This window comes from Telmatherina bonti (genome assembly GCF_933228915.1).
Source record: "Telmatherina bonti genome assembly, chromosome: 10".
NCBI lineage: Eukaryota > Metazoa > Chordata > Actinopteri > Atheriniformes > Telmatherinidae > Telmatherina > Telmatherina bonti.
The window spans coordinates 18,894,032-18,908,941 of record NC_136628.1 but is presented as its reverse complement, the minus strand read 5'-3'; the positions used below and the strand labels follow the sequence as shown (position 1 = coordinate 18,908,941).

At 37.7% G+C, this 14,910-nt stretch overlaps 1 protein-coding gene across 1 annotated transcript; it reads left to right on the top strand.

Moving 5' to 3' along the window:
* Nucleotides 1–156: 156 nt before the first annotated feature.
* unc119a2 (unc-119 lipid binding chaperone a2) lies at nucleotides 157–14,665 on the top strand (the record flags this gene model as incomplete). Its single annotated transcript, XM_079247759.1, has 5 exons — nucleotides 157–421; nucleotides 12,573–12,686; nucleotides 13,045–13,144; nucleotides 13,260–13,432; nucleotides 14,553–14,665. The coding sequence occupies 5 exons, from the start codon at nucleotides 157–159 to the stop codon at nucleotides 14,663–14,665; spliced, it is 765 nt and encodes a 254-aa protein (XP_079103885.1).
* Between the last annotated feature and the right edge of the window lie 245 nt (nucleotides 14,666–14,910).

Below are 14,910 nucleotides of genomic sequence, written 5' to 3'. Positions count from 1 at the left end.
CGGAGACAGACTTTTGGATCAGAAACACGAAGCGGATTTGAATTAAGCACCGGATAACACACAACAACTCTGCATCCTTCAGGGAGGGAGGGAGGCAACTGTTTTGTATCTTGGAAGCCCTGGGTTTGGAGAAGGGGGGAGGAGGAGGAGCGGAGAATGAGCTATTCTTGTACCAGCAGAGGCAACAGCCAGGACCCATCAATCGTTAAGCAGCCTGTCGGTAGTAATCAAGTCAAAGACGCCGGAGGCACCGACAGCGGCACGGACATCCCCGGTAACGGCAGCCCGAAGCAGACGATGAAAGTGAAGAAAGGCTGCAACTCGACAGAGGTGGGGGTCCCGGTGACCATGGAAGAAGACCTGCTCGCGAGCACGACGGTCACTCCGGAGGATGTTTTGGGCTTGCAGAAGATCACAGAGAGTAAGTTCCCCCCTGCTGGTGCGTGAGAAAGGAGGACAAAGGTGGCTAAAATATGACGGCTCCTGGATGAGTCATACATCACGTCATTTCTGTGCACTCATATTTATGTAATCTATAGGCCATGTTGAATGGATCACATGATAACACATCATGGATTGAACCCTCTGTTGGGGCAAATATTGGCCAACCTGTCAGCAGACGTGCAACTCTCTCTGTTGGCACCTTTAAAGGGTTAAACCTGTGACATGTGGAGGTGCCAGCCTGCCACTGTTGTGTGGAGCTTCAGCTTAAAGCGCACAATGAGGAGGAGAGGGTGAATAATTGTGCTGGGCTTAGAAGCACCATGTGTGCAGTTTGGAAAGCCACACTGAAAATCTGATGGAGCTGCCAAGGAGTCCCCAAAATGTAGATGAGTGTTAACTGTTGCACGCACATGATTCACTGCACGTTTTTATCAGGAATCTAAGAATCTCACTTATCGATTATTTTGTTTGAGAGGTGAAGCCTAATAACCTTGCTTTGCATCATGAATTGACATACAAAAAAAGCTGTTAGATTTTTGTATAGAAGTAGCAAGACCTTAGTATGGAAATACTCTAGTTACAGCAGGAGGAATTTCTGATTTAAGTTGCTAAAAATAAAAAATATTATGCAAATTATAATGTGGCTGTTATATTACATGGCTGCTTTACTCCTGTTGATGCGTTTATCCATCAGGATCATTCTGCTATGGTAGATACTTGAGCTGATGTATGCTCCACAAACTAGTAAAACACATCAACAAACATTCAACAGTTATGTGAAGTTTTTTTTTTTTTTAAATTTATATTGCTTTTTGATTTTTATGTTTTTCAAATGTTAGTTTAAGAAACAACGCAATTTCCCTCAAACATCCTAACACAAGATATGAATACAAGTATAATGAAATCCTAAAATAGCTGGATTTCAGCAAAGTCTTAAGTCACATATTTTATACTTTATGTCATGAAACATTTGTACAGTAAGATTTGGCATTTTTCCACTTTACAGCTTAAACGTTTTACTGCTTCATCAGGTCACAATTCAAAGCAGTCATATGTTTTTCTTTTTACTATTATGTCACTTGTAAAATCTCTTGAAAGCGATCAAGAAGCTCTTATGTATACAAGAACACCGTCTAAGTTAGCTAACAGGTGGCAGATCATTAGACTATTTAAAGGCTACTTACACAACACACTTACTATACCTGAGTGCGATAACATGCAAACGCACAGAAGGATTTGCTCACACCTGTTTTCAATAGTGTTAAGGCTTTAAAATGTACCAGAAAACAATGTTTTTATTCATTTGTGATGCTGAGGACATTTCCAAATGTAACTGTGAGAAACCAAAACAATGCAGTGAGTGTTTCTTTTATACTTTACTGAAACTGGATGTTGCCACTCAAATGATATTTTCCATCCTTCACCCTGTGTATAGCCTCATTTATCTTTCTCTCATGTATCCCATGAGAATATGGTAAGATAAAGTTAAAATGACTCCTCACCGGTCCACTCCAACATAATCACAGCTTACTGAGCTTTGGGAACATCCTTTGGCTCAGCTTGCCTTCGCTTACTGCCTTAGGAAAGTCTGGTAGTTAGTGGAAACTGTCCAGCATTTGAAGCAGGAGAATAATCTCTGCAGCTCTATGAGGTTAAAGGAGTCGCTCTATCAACGTTGATCGAAAACAATAATAATGGTTGTATCCTCCACAATGGACCTTTTAAGGCCTTGGAAACTCTCACTTTCCTGTCTTACTGTGTCATTGCTGAAGGAAAGAGGAGGCATGTGTGAATCACCACAGCAACGTAGATACACGCTTGAATCACTAAGGCAACGTAAAGCATCTTCTCCTTGGTTACAACCAGCAGAGCGTGCACCTCTGTTCTCCCACACACTTCCTGCTCGCTCCTCTCCTCATATGTTTAACCGTGCTGTTGTTCCATCCCTTCACGGAGGGGACCAGACACACTCTAGCACTCTTTTGACACTGTTACCGATGGTCAAACACAGCTAGAAACAGCCTGAGCTCTCCCCTGAGAGACAACTGAAGTCCCTCTGTTGCTTTGTCTCAATGTTTTTTGCCGCCTCAAATTCTCAAGTGGCTGAAATGGATTCGCTCTCTAAGAGGCATGACACACAACTGAAGGCACTCAGCACAGCTTGATAACAGTCCTGAGTCAAAGACTATTTTTTACATTTTGGTTTTAACCTATTCTAGGCCTCAAAATCACAGAGAATAAACAAAAAGCGACGCTATGTGTGGATAAACTCAGAGAAGTCCGTTTAAGACAACAACTACTACTACAAAGTTACTACCAATCATTCATCCATTGAGAAATTAAACCAAGCTGCCAAGATTGATTAAGGTGCGCATAAAGGGAGCAGGCTCTCTGCTCAGCTGACCGATTTGATCCAAATGTTCTTAACTGCATCTTAAACCTTAATCTGTCGCATCAGCGTAGAGCCTCAGAGCAGTGCAAAGGTTCCCCTTTTATTGTGTTTAGTTGCTCAGATGGATGCCACAACCTTGTTTTTGAGTGATTCGTTTCACAGTATTTGTTTCTAACAATGAAACACTGCTTAAAATTAAGTGCAGGAAATAGTGCATACATGTTGGGAAAAAAATTAAAACCTTTTCTTGCTCTTACTTCTCAAAGCGAATTGGGTTTTTTTTTATCATTCATGTGAAATGACTTAAGCCTAATGAAACTGTATTTTCTTTCATCTTGACTTAATACTGCGTACGGTATGTAAAAAAGAGAAACGATGTGATTATTTACATTTCATACAGCAAAATGTAAGCTGTTTGGCAGGTTCACTTGACAAAAAGCTCCAAAACGGCATTATTAGGCAGATACAGAAACAGCATTTCAGTGTAAGGCTGCATGAAAACACTTTTACCATTGACTAATTTAAGCATTTATTGAATTATTCATTTTTTGGTCAGGACATCCGATTAGGATGTCCTTCATAAAACTTAATATTACTTACTGACTGACAGAGTACCGTATACTCCGATTGATATATGTTTTTTGTTAGGCTACTATGACAGTTTTCCTCATAATTCACCCTGATAGCTCGATTGCACAGTGTATTGACTCTGTGGAGTGCGTATTAGCCGCTTGCTATTCGCTGTTTCCAGCCACATTCAGACGGCCTTCCAGTTTACACTGCTATATGGTTACATTCATGCAAACCGTCCTTCTGAAACTCATCTTCCTCCTTATTAGGAGGCATTTCCTGGTGTAGAACTAAGTCATTTTTACATTGTGTTATCTAAAAGGCATCTTAATAGAATTTCTGTAGCTGCATGACTTTTTTTAGACTTCCCTCAAAGTCTTTTCTAACATGTGTTTGAAAGCAGCCATCTTCAACACACTAGCAGCAAGCATAGCTTCTAACTAGAAAATATATTTTTACTGCAACAGGCAGAACTTATCAGCGTCTTCATTTAGCCTTTGTTTCTTCTACTCGTTGACCACAGAAGGAGTCATAGTTGAAATGTATCAACATTTTTCTTTCACACAGCTACAACTCTTATGTAACACTTAAAAGTGTCAACATGGCTGACTCAAATCAATGGGTAACTAGCAGATTTGGACTGAGTTTGATGTCTAGCTCTGCACAAGCCTGCTAATTTGAAGTGTGTCAGGTGTGTTGCAGCAGGGAAACTCCTAACACTTGCAGGATTGGAGTTTGCCACCACTTGTCTAGTGGTACTGTATGTTTTAAGCTCTTACAGTTCTTTTGTTTCCTTTTATGTCTTATTTTTTAACTTGAACATAGCTTGTTCAACACGTACATGCCAAATATATAATCAGCCAGGAGAGCAAATGTCAGCCAAGTTTATGAGAATGTATTTAATTGTGTAGGTTATAGTGTTTCTAAAATACCGAAAGCTGAAGTCTCAGGACAGGTCTGATCAGGTCTGATCACATAAAACAAAAGAAAAAAATATTTAAACTCGACAAGTGGGACTTGTTCAAGCTGAAGGAAACAAAGGTGACTCTTGCTTAAAAGCAGCCTATAAAAGTATCGTAATGGTTATTGGCCGAATGAGAAGTAAAATGTCAGCACATTAGATATCGGTCAAATATCCAATATCACGCATCCCTACACATTATTCATTCCTTTTTGTGGGAATATTTAATTCAATTAGTAAAAAAAAGAAGGTGTGAGTAGCTAATGCAATACTTTCTGTACAATCTAAACTAATGGAATATCACTATTACAGAACAAATAGTTACACACTTTGACATTACATAGGAAAACAACAACAGACTGTATTGCACTTAGAGGAGTCTCTGTGCATTCTAAACAACAGGCACAGAAGGGATTTCAGCCTTTATTAATAAACCTGAGATCAGCACCATATATTCTAGTATCTGTTTTTATATCTTTAGTTGTATTGTCACTGAAATATTCACCAGTATGACATATCCCATGCTTACCTACTGAGCTACAATAGTAAGATACGAACAGTGCGCACTATCCATATTGCACAAGTCAGCTGTATTACACTTCACTCCCATAATGCAGTGCAGAAATGATGCACATTTTTACAAACAACATCGATTTGGCAGATGTAATATCAATAATTGAACCTGAAATATTTGACACTGTCAGAGTAAAATGCCATTTATATTGTTTAATTTTTTGTGTCTCATAACAGCATGGAGATGTGTTGTTAATGAGTTGCGATGTTCTTCTAGCTGCTAGCAAGCTGCCATAGAAGTATAGTTGTCCAGTAAGTATGAAAAGTTAAAAGGCTTCTTTTGTTTATTCACTTCTAAGTAGGCTGAATCATAATGTAATTCGTATTATAGTAGCCCCCAGTGACTAGAGTACTTCTCACGTTTCTAACAAACAAATTCTAACCAATCAGAAAAAGGAAACCCTGCAGCCACATCACATGTAAGTAATTTTCGCACCATGCTGGGAGGCACCGCGTAAACATGCAATGATAACACCGCTACTTGAGTCATTGTGGGCACTCCTATTTCCTTTCACAGCTTTAACCCTCTGATGCATGAATTATTAAAAACAATGCCACATTTTTTTCACATGCAATATTTTACTCCTAGAGACATGTACAGAGACATTTTTCTTGGGCTTTATTATATGGCTTTTTATTTAGTTTATTTATTTGATATTTATAGAAATATTTAAAAAATAATATTTTGTCAAATTTATATAAAAATTGACTAGTATCATTTTCTTGTCCTGTTTATTCCTGAGGTAAATTTAATAGTTACATTCATTCATTCATTCATTCATTTTCCGAACCGCTTATTCCAATTCAGGGTCGCGGGGAAGCTGGAGCCTATCCTAGCTGGCTTTGGGCGACAGGCAGGGTACACCCTGGACAGCTCGCCAGTCCATCGCAGGGCTAATAGTTACATGTACGTGCATATATGTGTATATATATATACATATATATATATATATATATATATATATATATATATATATATATATATATATATATATATATATATATATATATATATACACACACGTATTTCATATATATAATTTCATATATATATGGAATTTTATACTATATTTGTTTATTCTTCAGTGAGGGGCGGTATATTGAGTGTAGCTAAATATAGTAAATTTATATATATAGTAGAAAACAGCCTTTAAATTGGTGTCCATTGTGATGGACAAAATGCATCAAAGGGTTAAATAATATTTCTTTCGTATCTTTGAGAATAATCACAATTCTGAGACTTGTGAGAGCTGTAGTCTGTAAAATGTAGTGTGAATAAGCTACTGAGTGATGGTGGGTTTAGATGAATTGGTTTCATGATACAAGGTCTTTTGAGTGCACAGTTTAAATAATCTACTCAGTCCTGTCGGCTTGTGCTGCTTTAGCAGAGTGGTGGTTCAGATCAGAGGCAGTTATATGATCTGCACTGTGAAGTTAAATGGGGTAGCAGGTGATGAAACAAGGCCAATCTAACACTTACGTTGACATAGATTGGTTATAAAATTGGGAAACCTCTGACACAGATATCCAAGGACAAAAAAGGAATTCCGTGGCACTTTTCAAAGGAATAATTTAAATACAAAATATAGTCGTTACACAGATGCTCTCCTCACTGCTTTAAGTTGAACAGAGTCACCTCTGATGTCTGAAGCGTTGGAAGCTGCAGCCATATATTTCCAGTCTTAAGGTGAAATTCTATCAATCTAATCAGCAGGTGCTGCTCCTACAATCCTCATCTCATCTTCTTTTTTCCATTGCATTTTAAAAACCCTCTTGCCGTTACTATAACACTACTATCATCTATGGAACAAGATGCGTCACTCCTCTACACTTACATGATATCACTCTACATCACACAGGGCTCTTAGGAGAAACAGTTTAGACTCATCAGAGTTTGTTTTGCTGATCTGAATTATTAAAAATCTTGATCAAACAAATATCCTGCAAACGGGGGAGAATTATGTAAAATATTTTAAAGGCATCACCCTAAATGAAAATAACACTTTGTTAGTTTTGCAGAAGCATAAGGTAAAACATTTGGCAAACTTTCAAAATACTAGCATTGGCTAACTTATGAAACGCTGAAACTGATGTTTTGTTTCATAGATATTCATCACTTTTTAAAGCAAGTCAGACTCCGAAGAGTTTTTTCTCAGACTCACAATGCTGACTGAGGACAGAGTAATGATGACATGGCTCTTCAAGCCACTTCCTCTTGTGATATAGCAAATAGAACCACTTGTTAGAAAATTCCCAACATTTTCATCACTGTGTTCCATTTCTATCCAGGACGCTCCTCACTGCATACCTGGATCTCTTCATCTCCCTCCCCCTCTCTGCCTCCACTCTCCAGTGATTAGATAGATTTGCCTTCATGTATGAGAAACTAAACCAGATTAGTCCACGTGAGCTGCATAAGTGCCTTCCTTCTCACATCTAAGTAGATGGAGCGCACTTGTCATTACATTTTTCTTAAATTTAGTTTAATTGAAATGTCCTTCACATCTCGTCAGATGTCGAATACATAAAACTGTGATCCTTAGTTAAGAGTTTCAGATACAGAAATATTGTGTGCTGTCACGTTTCTGCTATCTCTTCATAAAGAAGTTCAGGTCTGTTTCTTTCATAAAAGGAGACGACGGGAGACGGGATGAAGCCTCTTTTCCATGTCACCTAACAAAAGAGGTATGATGTCTGACTAGGCAGTTGTACCACAGCACTGTGCACATCCCCAGTAGGTAGGTGTGTCAGCAACTGAATGTGTGACTCTTCATAGTGCTGCAGTTCAGCAGCACACAGTCTGCTGCAGGTTCAGTGTTGCATTTAGGTCAGAAATGCTTCCATGCACAGCTTCAAAGTTTTTTCTAAGTGATGAATATCTAGTTCACAATTTATTACAAAAGTTTAAGCAAGTTGTTGAGGAAAATCATTTTAAGTTTGAATTATGTTTTACATTTTGTTATTTAGCAATTAATCGAGTTCCATGACCTTCAGCTTTCACTGCAGTAAGACACTGGTCTTTGCCTCCAGTATGCACGGGTCACGTGTGCTATTAGAGGTGTTAAGAGTGAGATTGTTCTCTGTAGAGTTTCCAAGAGGTTCTTGTTGATAGAAATGGACACTTTGCATTGGGTCCACCACAAAGTAAGCATACATTAGAACAGTGTGGCTTTTGAGAGGCAATTTGTACCAGTTTATAGGAAGAGATTCTGTTAAATTATTTAGTTTAAGCAGATTTTCTCTCATTTTATAGACGCATGTATCTAATCATAATGTGATGTAAGTTACAGTTAAATGTAATGAGAAATTCAGAAAGTACTTCCCAAAGAAACCACAAAGGTACAAACAAAAATTAATTTGGCTTTTTGACTTTACATCACTTGTATAGTTAACACCAAAAGGTCACAGAGTTGATGTAAAAATGGTATTTCTAAAAATATAATAGTGGACACCATGTCCAGAGAGATGAAAAATGTTATTAATGGTGGAAACTTACAATGTATGGACCCTCCAATATGCAGATGAAATGGACACACTGAGCTAGATCCCATTAACGGTGTCAGCATGTTGTGTTTATAAGCCTTTAATATGGTTTCATGTGCTGGTGATCTTAAACTCTAATACTCAAACGTCTCAGAGTTGTCCGGAGATGTCACATTGAAAACTGGCTGAAAGCCTAAACAATTTCAGAATTGTGTATTTACGGCTTCATTTAGGTTATGTGTGTTGAACTGAGGACCACCTGACATAGTCTGACTCTAAACTGGGTATTTTCAGGCTAACCTGAAATGAATGAACAGCAAATATAAAAAACTTACAGTATGTGACATGGCTAATTGTATTCAGCATAACTTCTCTTCATGTTTGTTGTTCTCTAAGTGTACTTGTTTAAATTATGTTTCAGTCCATTTGTATAACAACTTTGGTCAGTTCAGTCTAATATCAAAGTATGTTTACGATATTAGTGCAGGAAACATAACAGTTTAAATTGTCACACATTTTTACAAAAGAAGTAAAAACAATTTACTTTTTTTCTTTGTGCTACAATTGCTTCACTGCAAAACCAGCCAAGTCTTACCAGTAATCATGTTAAAAGTGCATTTGACCACATATATAAAATCTAGTTCCATGGTTTTAACTAATATTTCAGTGTGTCAGTAGCCTGTTGGCAGCATTCTCGTGACATGACAGGAACTGAAACCAGTGAATAGTAAAATGCAGATCTAACCAAGAACTTCTTGTACTTAATCCTGTCTATTTGCAGCTCAGAGGGAAGTAAATAAGGGCATCTGCTTTGGAATATATTGCATATAGCAAGCTCCAAGCTAATGATGATATTAAACTCTCCAGCATGAGATGGGGTTGGCAGCTTCAGGTAGTCTTTCAGGATGCCGTGAGGTTACATCACAGTCTCATAATAGTTTGTGAAACTGTTAATAACATTTATTTATTGATTCACATGATGGGAAATGAGCAACTCCCTTTCACGGTTTACTTGGTGTCCCTGCTCATTTGCAAAACACGCCAAATCTGCAGAAGTGAGACTTGACCATTAGATTTTCTTGAGAACTTCATTTGTCTCTTAATGGTTGAATTAAAATGTCGAGTCACTGCTGAATATTTTTTTTAAAAAGTGCTGATGCTGAAATTTAAAAATGTGGTTTGCAGACAAACTCTCTGTTTCCAGCATCAGAGTGAACACTTAACTACTCAGCCTGTGTTCCATAAGAAGCCTTGACTGCACTGACCCAACACTTTATGCTTCGGACTCATATCAGTCTCACATGCACACACAGTGAAAGCTTGCTGTTTGTGGGCGTTTAGTCACAGAAGGCGAGCTTACTGCGATAAACTGGTCACTTCAGTGGTTTCTATTCACAGGTTGTCCTTGGAACGGTATGTAAGGAACAAATCCTAGGTAGTAGCTGCTTATAATTTACTCCAGTCATTTAGATACGAAGTGAAAGCACATCAAACGTATTCATTTCCATATTATCCTTGTGTCCACGTAGGTTTTCAGTTAGAAGTTCATAAATTACTATCACAACTCGGTTTGCAAAAATGTGAGTATCATATGCAGCCCACACACAATGACAATGTTGTAGTGTTAATAGTGCTGCTACTTGCAAACAGATATTGAATGTTATTAGTTTAAATGACATCTCAACTGAGAGTATTTATGTTTCTGTGTTAGTTTCTCATTTGCCAGCTTTGTGTGGCTGTGTAAGTGTTGCACATGGAGTACCGCATGCCAAGCTGTTGTGTTTAGAAGAGCCAAGGTCAGCACTTAGACATCACAGAGTCACAGTGAATCAGATCAACTCCATCAGGAACATTCACCTTATGTAGTAAGTGAAGCTGACAACTTGACTGGGTAATAGTTTATCTTGAGGCCTGAATAAACTTGAACAAACATCCATAAACATGAGTAATAATAAGCAGGGAATGATGTGAATAATCCTCCAAGACTGAAAACTCACGGTCCAGCTTTGTCTTCATCCGTATTGGTAGCTGCCCAACACATTAAACGTCTCTGTTAAACTTCCAATGTGCATTTCATTTCTTTATCCTTATAAAATGCAAACATTGTAGCATTTGCTTTATGCAGAGCAAAATTTGCTTTTATGCATTTCAGGATGTGTGTTTCTGCTGTTTGGGGTTTATATCAAACCATTCTGCAAATTTCTACCTCTGTCTGTTTGCCATTTAACTAGAGAAATTGTTTAGTAGGAGCTTATTTGTTTCTGACATGACAAACAAAAACACAGCTGTTAGAAGACTGAGACTGAATGAACAGTAACAGCTACACAGTAAGATAAAACTGTATAAATCTGCAGAGGAGAGCTGCAAATCGAGGTGATGATTCTCTGCAGCTTCATCACTGCAAAGCGGTCCCTTCTAGATTTTCATTTGATACATGATTATTGTCAGATACAAGCCATTGTGCATCTGTAGTGTCAAGCTATACACGCTTGTGGTGATTGGCACAAGTATCACACACCCTGCTGAAACATCTATAATGATTTTGTTTGTTGTCGTGACAGCGTTGAAACAGTAATTACAAGCAGCCAAACGAAAAAGAAAACAGTTGACGTCAAGGCTTGACATGTAATTTGCAAGGCAGAGATATTGGGAATGAGTTTAGAACAGCTGGTGGGTTGACTGGCCGGTCAGAGCTGCCATCATTACCGATTAAATCATCCCTTACACACCATTCCCATCACTATTTCTTTGAGCAGCCGGATGTGGTTCTCTCACCATCGGGTGTCAAAGCCGACACACTGTTGGTCCATCAAGAGAAACTGTAAAACACAAAGAGACAACTGCAGATCTGTTGCAATCAAGTGACAAGGACAGCCAGACACTGAGCTAATCGCTGGACTTGACGTATTATTACACACACGATCACTCATAGACTGACTTGTTTCCCTTGTGGCTCCTCAGACCTGCAATAATCCTCCTTCCAATCCCATATTTTTTATTTTCCCTTTTAATGAAAATATATTTTCATGCACCGTTATTGTCATCTGTGTCTTCATAGTCTCTGATCTGAGAGCAGCAGCAGCATTTAAATAAGGATATATGTAAGTTTCACATAACACTGAATCGGATCAGGTAGGAAGCAGGAAGTGTCTGCTCTGCTGGGGAACTCTAATAAGCACTGACACTGCCTGTAAGGGCAGGAAGGATTAGGGGAATAAAAATAACTTACTTCTCTTTCTTACTGGCTGCCTGTGGGTTTGTGTTTTTCTTGCATCTGTGAGAAAATGTCTCTTCTCACACAGTTTATGTAGAAATATTTATTGATAGACATTTTTATTACAGTCAGCTGATAATGATGCCGGGAATGAATAATGGACTAAATATTCTTCTCTATTTTCCTTTGGTTTTGAAGTTGGTGTGAAAATTTGTCCATGTTTTCATCCAAGCTTACTTTACAGCCTTTGTTTTTTGTCAGCGTTCACTGTCTGTGTTCATGGATGACTGGTGGAGATTGCAGCTTCATTTATTTAGTTTAGCTTGTGCTTCTATAGAGACTTCACTTTCTGTGGTTGCACCAGTTACCATGGCTTTTTTGTTGAAATACCAAGTCCGTTTACTGTCACGTTACACATCTTCAGTCATAATTTTAGTAGTATATTGTATAGAAAATAATTGTATTAACAAAAACTTGATGTCTGCTTTTGTTAAAGGTAAAAACTTATATAAAAGGATCTTTAATAATTTAAACTGTAATTCATTTAATTGATGAGGAGTTTATAACTTAACAGTATACCCTGAGTTACAAATATGAATGTTTGAACAGTTTTTATTGATAAAAATCATGGCATCTAATGTGAAATTACAGTATTTTACTTTAACTGAATAAATCTCCCAATGGTCTTTGATAAAAATCTAATGAATGAAAAGTACAAAAGCTTTCATTGTTTCATTCCTGCATCTGACTTTTTATTACTGTGAACATGTTAATCTAAAATAAAATACATTCACAAAACATTTCCAGTTATTTTACCGATTTTTCCAGAGTTTTTTTTCCGATTTTTCAGTGTTTGCTTTTTTTCCGACCACTACTTTTTTTGTAGATATTATGTGTCTAATCTGGAGCTCTCTGTCCTCTTCCTCCCCTCTCAGACTATCTGTGCAGCCCAGATGAGAACATTTACAACATTGACTTCACCAGGTTCAAGATCAGAGACATGGAGACGGGCACGGTGCTGTTTGAAATTACCAAGCCTCCATCCACAGGTGAGTTTGGGATTTTTGCATTTCACCTGAATTTATCCGTGAGGCACTTCCAATGAAAACATGATGTCAGAGCTTTAAACAAGAAGGGTGCAAAAAGACATGCACCTGCATACACATCCTCATAAAACATGCATTGACCGTTACTTTTTATGGTACGGTTTTTAAACAGCTTCTCTTCTGGTTTATAAAATTTAGAAATCAAACATGAACTGGAATATCGACATATCTTCTGTACTGCTTTGCAAGATTTATCATGAGTTTTACTACTTTCAGACTCTGATGAAAAAGCGCCAAATGTCCATGTCTGAAAAGTACATTTCTTTTCTGTTTGTACTGTGCAAACTAACTTTTACCTCAGATAAAGCAGGAGAGAAGAGAGACATTGATCCAAATGCTGGCCGATTTGTACGTTACCAGTTCACCCCTGCTTTCCTTCAACTGCGGCAAGTTGGAGCCACGTAAGTGAAAATCGGCATTTCCTAAGATGCAGCTGGCAGCAGAATTGTTATATCTTTTGTTTTCAGACATCATTCTCACACACTTTTCTCTTTATGTTTGTCGTTATCCATCCAGTGTCGAGTTCACAGTCGGTGATAAGCCCATAGAAAACTTCAGGATGATTGAGAGACATTATTTCAGAGAGAAGTTGCTCAAGAGTTTTGACTTTGAGTTTGGCTTCTGCATGCCCAGCAGCAAGAACACCTGTGAACACATCTATGAATTCCCACCTCTGTCAGAGGACATAAGTAAGTCTGTATACATACACACAGTAAACATTTCACATTTTAAGATGTCACTCTAACTTATTATCAACCTCATGGGGGCGGTAGAGGAGAAGTGAGGGAGTCCCTGCAGTTTTTCCAAATGAAATAGGGTTCATCTTTTAGTCACCCTGAATGCAGGCTGAAAAGGGGATGAATTGGACTGAATATTTTGTGAAAAGAGAGTAAAACAATACATAACAGTGCAAATGTTCCTAAATAAAGTATTTAAACCTAATGGGCTTCTATTAGGTCTAATAAACAGAGAATCAACAATGTTTGATGCTTACCTTCTTTATCTTAACCGTTCAGATATTAGTCTATAAAGCACAGAAACTGCAAAGATCAGCTGTTTTAGGTTTAAAAGCAAAATATTTTTTCATTCTTGCTGCGTATATGAGTACCTGCTCAACAGTTATGGGACATACTGTCTTGTATTTTTGTGACATCTGTAAATTTAGTTTGTTTTATGTCATTTTTATTTCTTAGAAAAGCTAATGGGGCTTGGTCTAGTTTATATGAGACTCAAATGAAAGGTGCAGTGTTCCTGAATGGTGTTTGTTTCTCTTTGGATAATAGGTTTGTTTATTTATTTATTTATTTATTATCACTAGACCATCTGACCTGGTTTAATTAAATATGCAACTGGTGATTAAATCTAATAAAAACAATGTTATAAAAGGACTGCATATATATGAAGCTCTTATCTAGTCTTGCTGAGTGACCACTCAAAAAATTATTTTACACTCCAGTGTTTTCACAATGTATTTTTGCCCCTTAGCTTTTCCTAAATATGGCGCTGACACCAAATTCAAGCTGAGTTTCATAAATGTATTTAACCTATAAATGATTTTAAGTTAAATACAGCCTAAGTGTTTGGAAATTATTGATTTACCTTCTTTATTTGCAACACACACACAATTTTCTGTTTTTTTTTTTAGATATTTCATTCTGACTCTAAGTCATGTAACTTAATAATAATGAATATTTTTCTTGTTTTATTATTCCTTTAATGATCTTGTTAGCAGCGTAGACTAATGTTTCCTGACCTCCAGGTTGGAGGGAGGTGCTCTAACAACACTGATGTTTTTGTGTCTGCTCACAGTCAGAGAGATGATCCTGCACCCTTACGAGACACAATCCGACAGCTTCTACTTTGTGGACAATAAGCTGGTGATGCACAATAAGGCAGACTACTCATACAACGGCGGGACGTAGATGACACGCCATCATGAGACACAATCTGATTTATGGACCCAACTTGATGGACGATCAAAGAACACTGGTTAACACTGGTCAACATCCTGTCCATCCAGCAGTGTGTCTCTCTATCGTTTTCTCTTTCTCCATGTAAATTCTCCTCCTGAGAAAAATGCGTCCAAGGACAGATGTGTCCGTTCAAATCGATGTGTGTGTTGGTGTGTGCAAGCGGATCGGTGTTTTTCATAAAACCCACAAGGAAG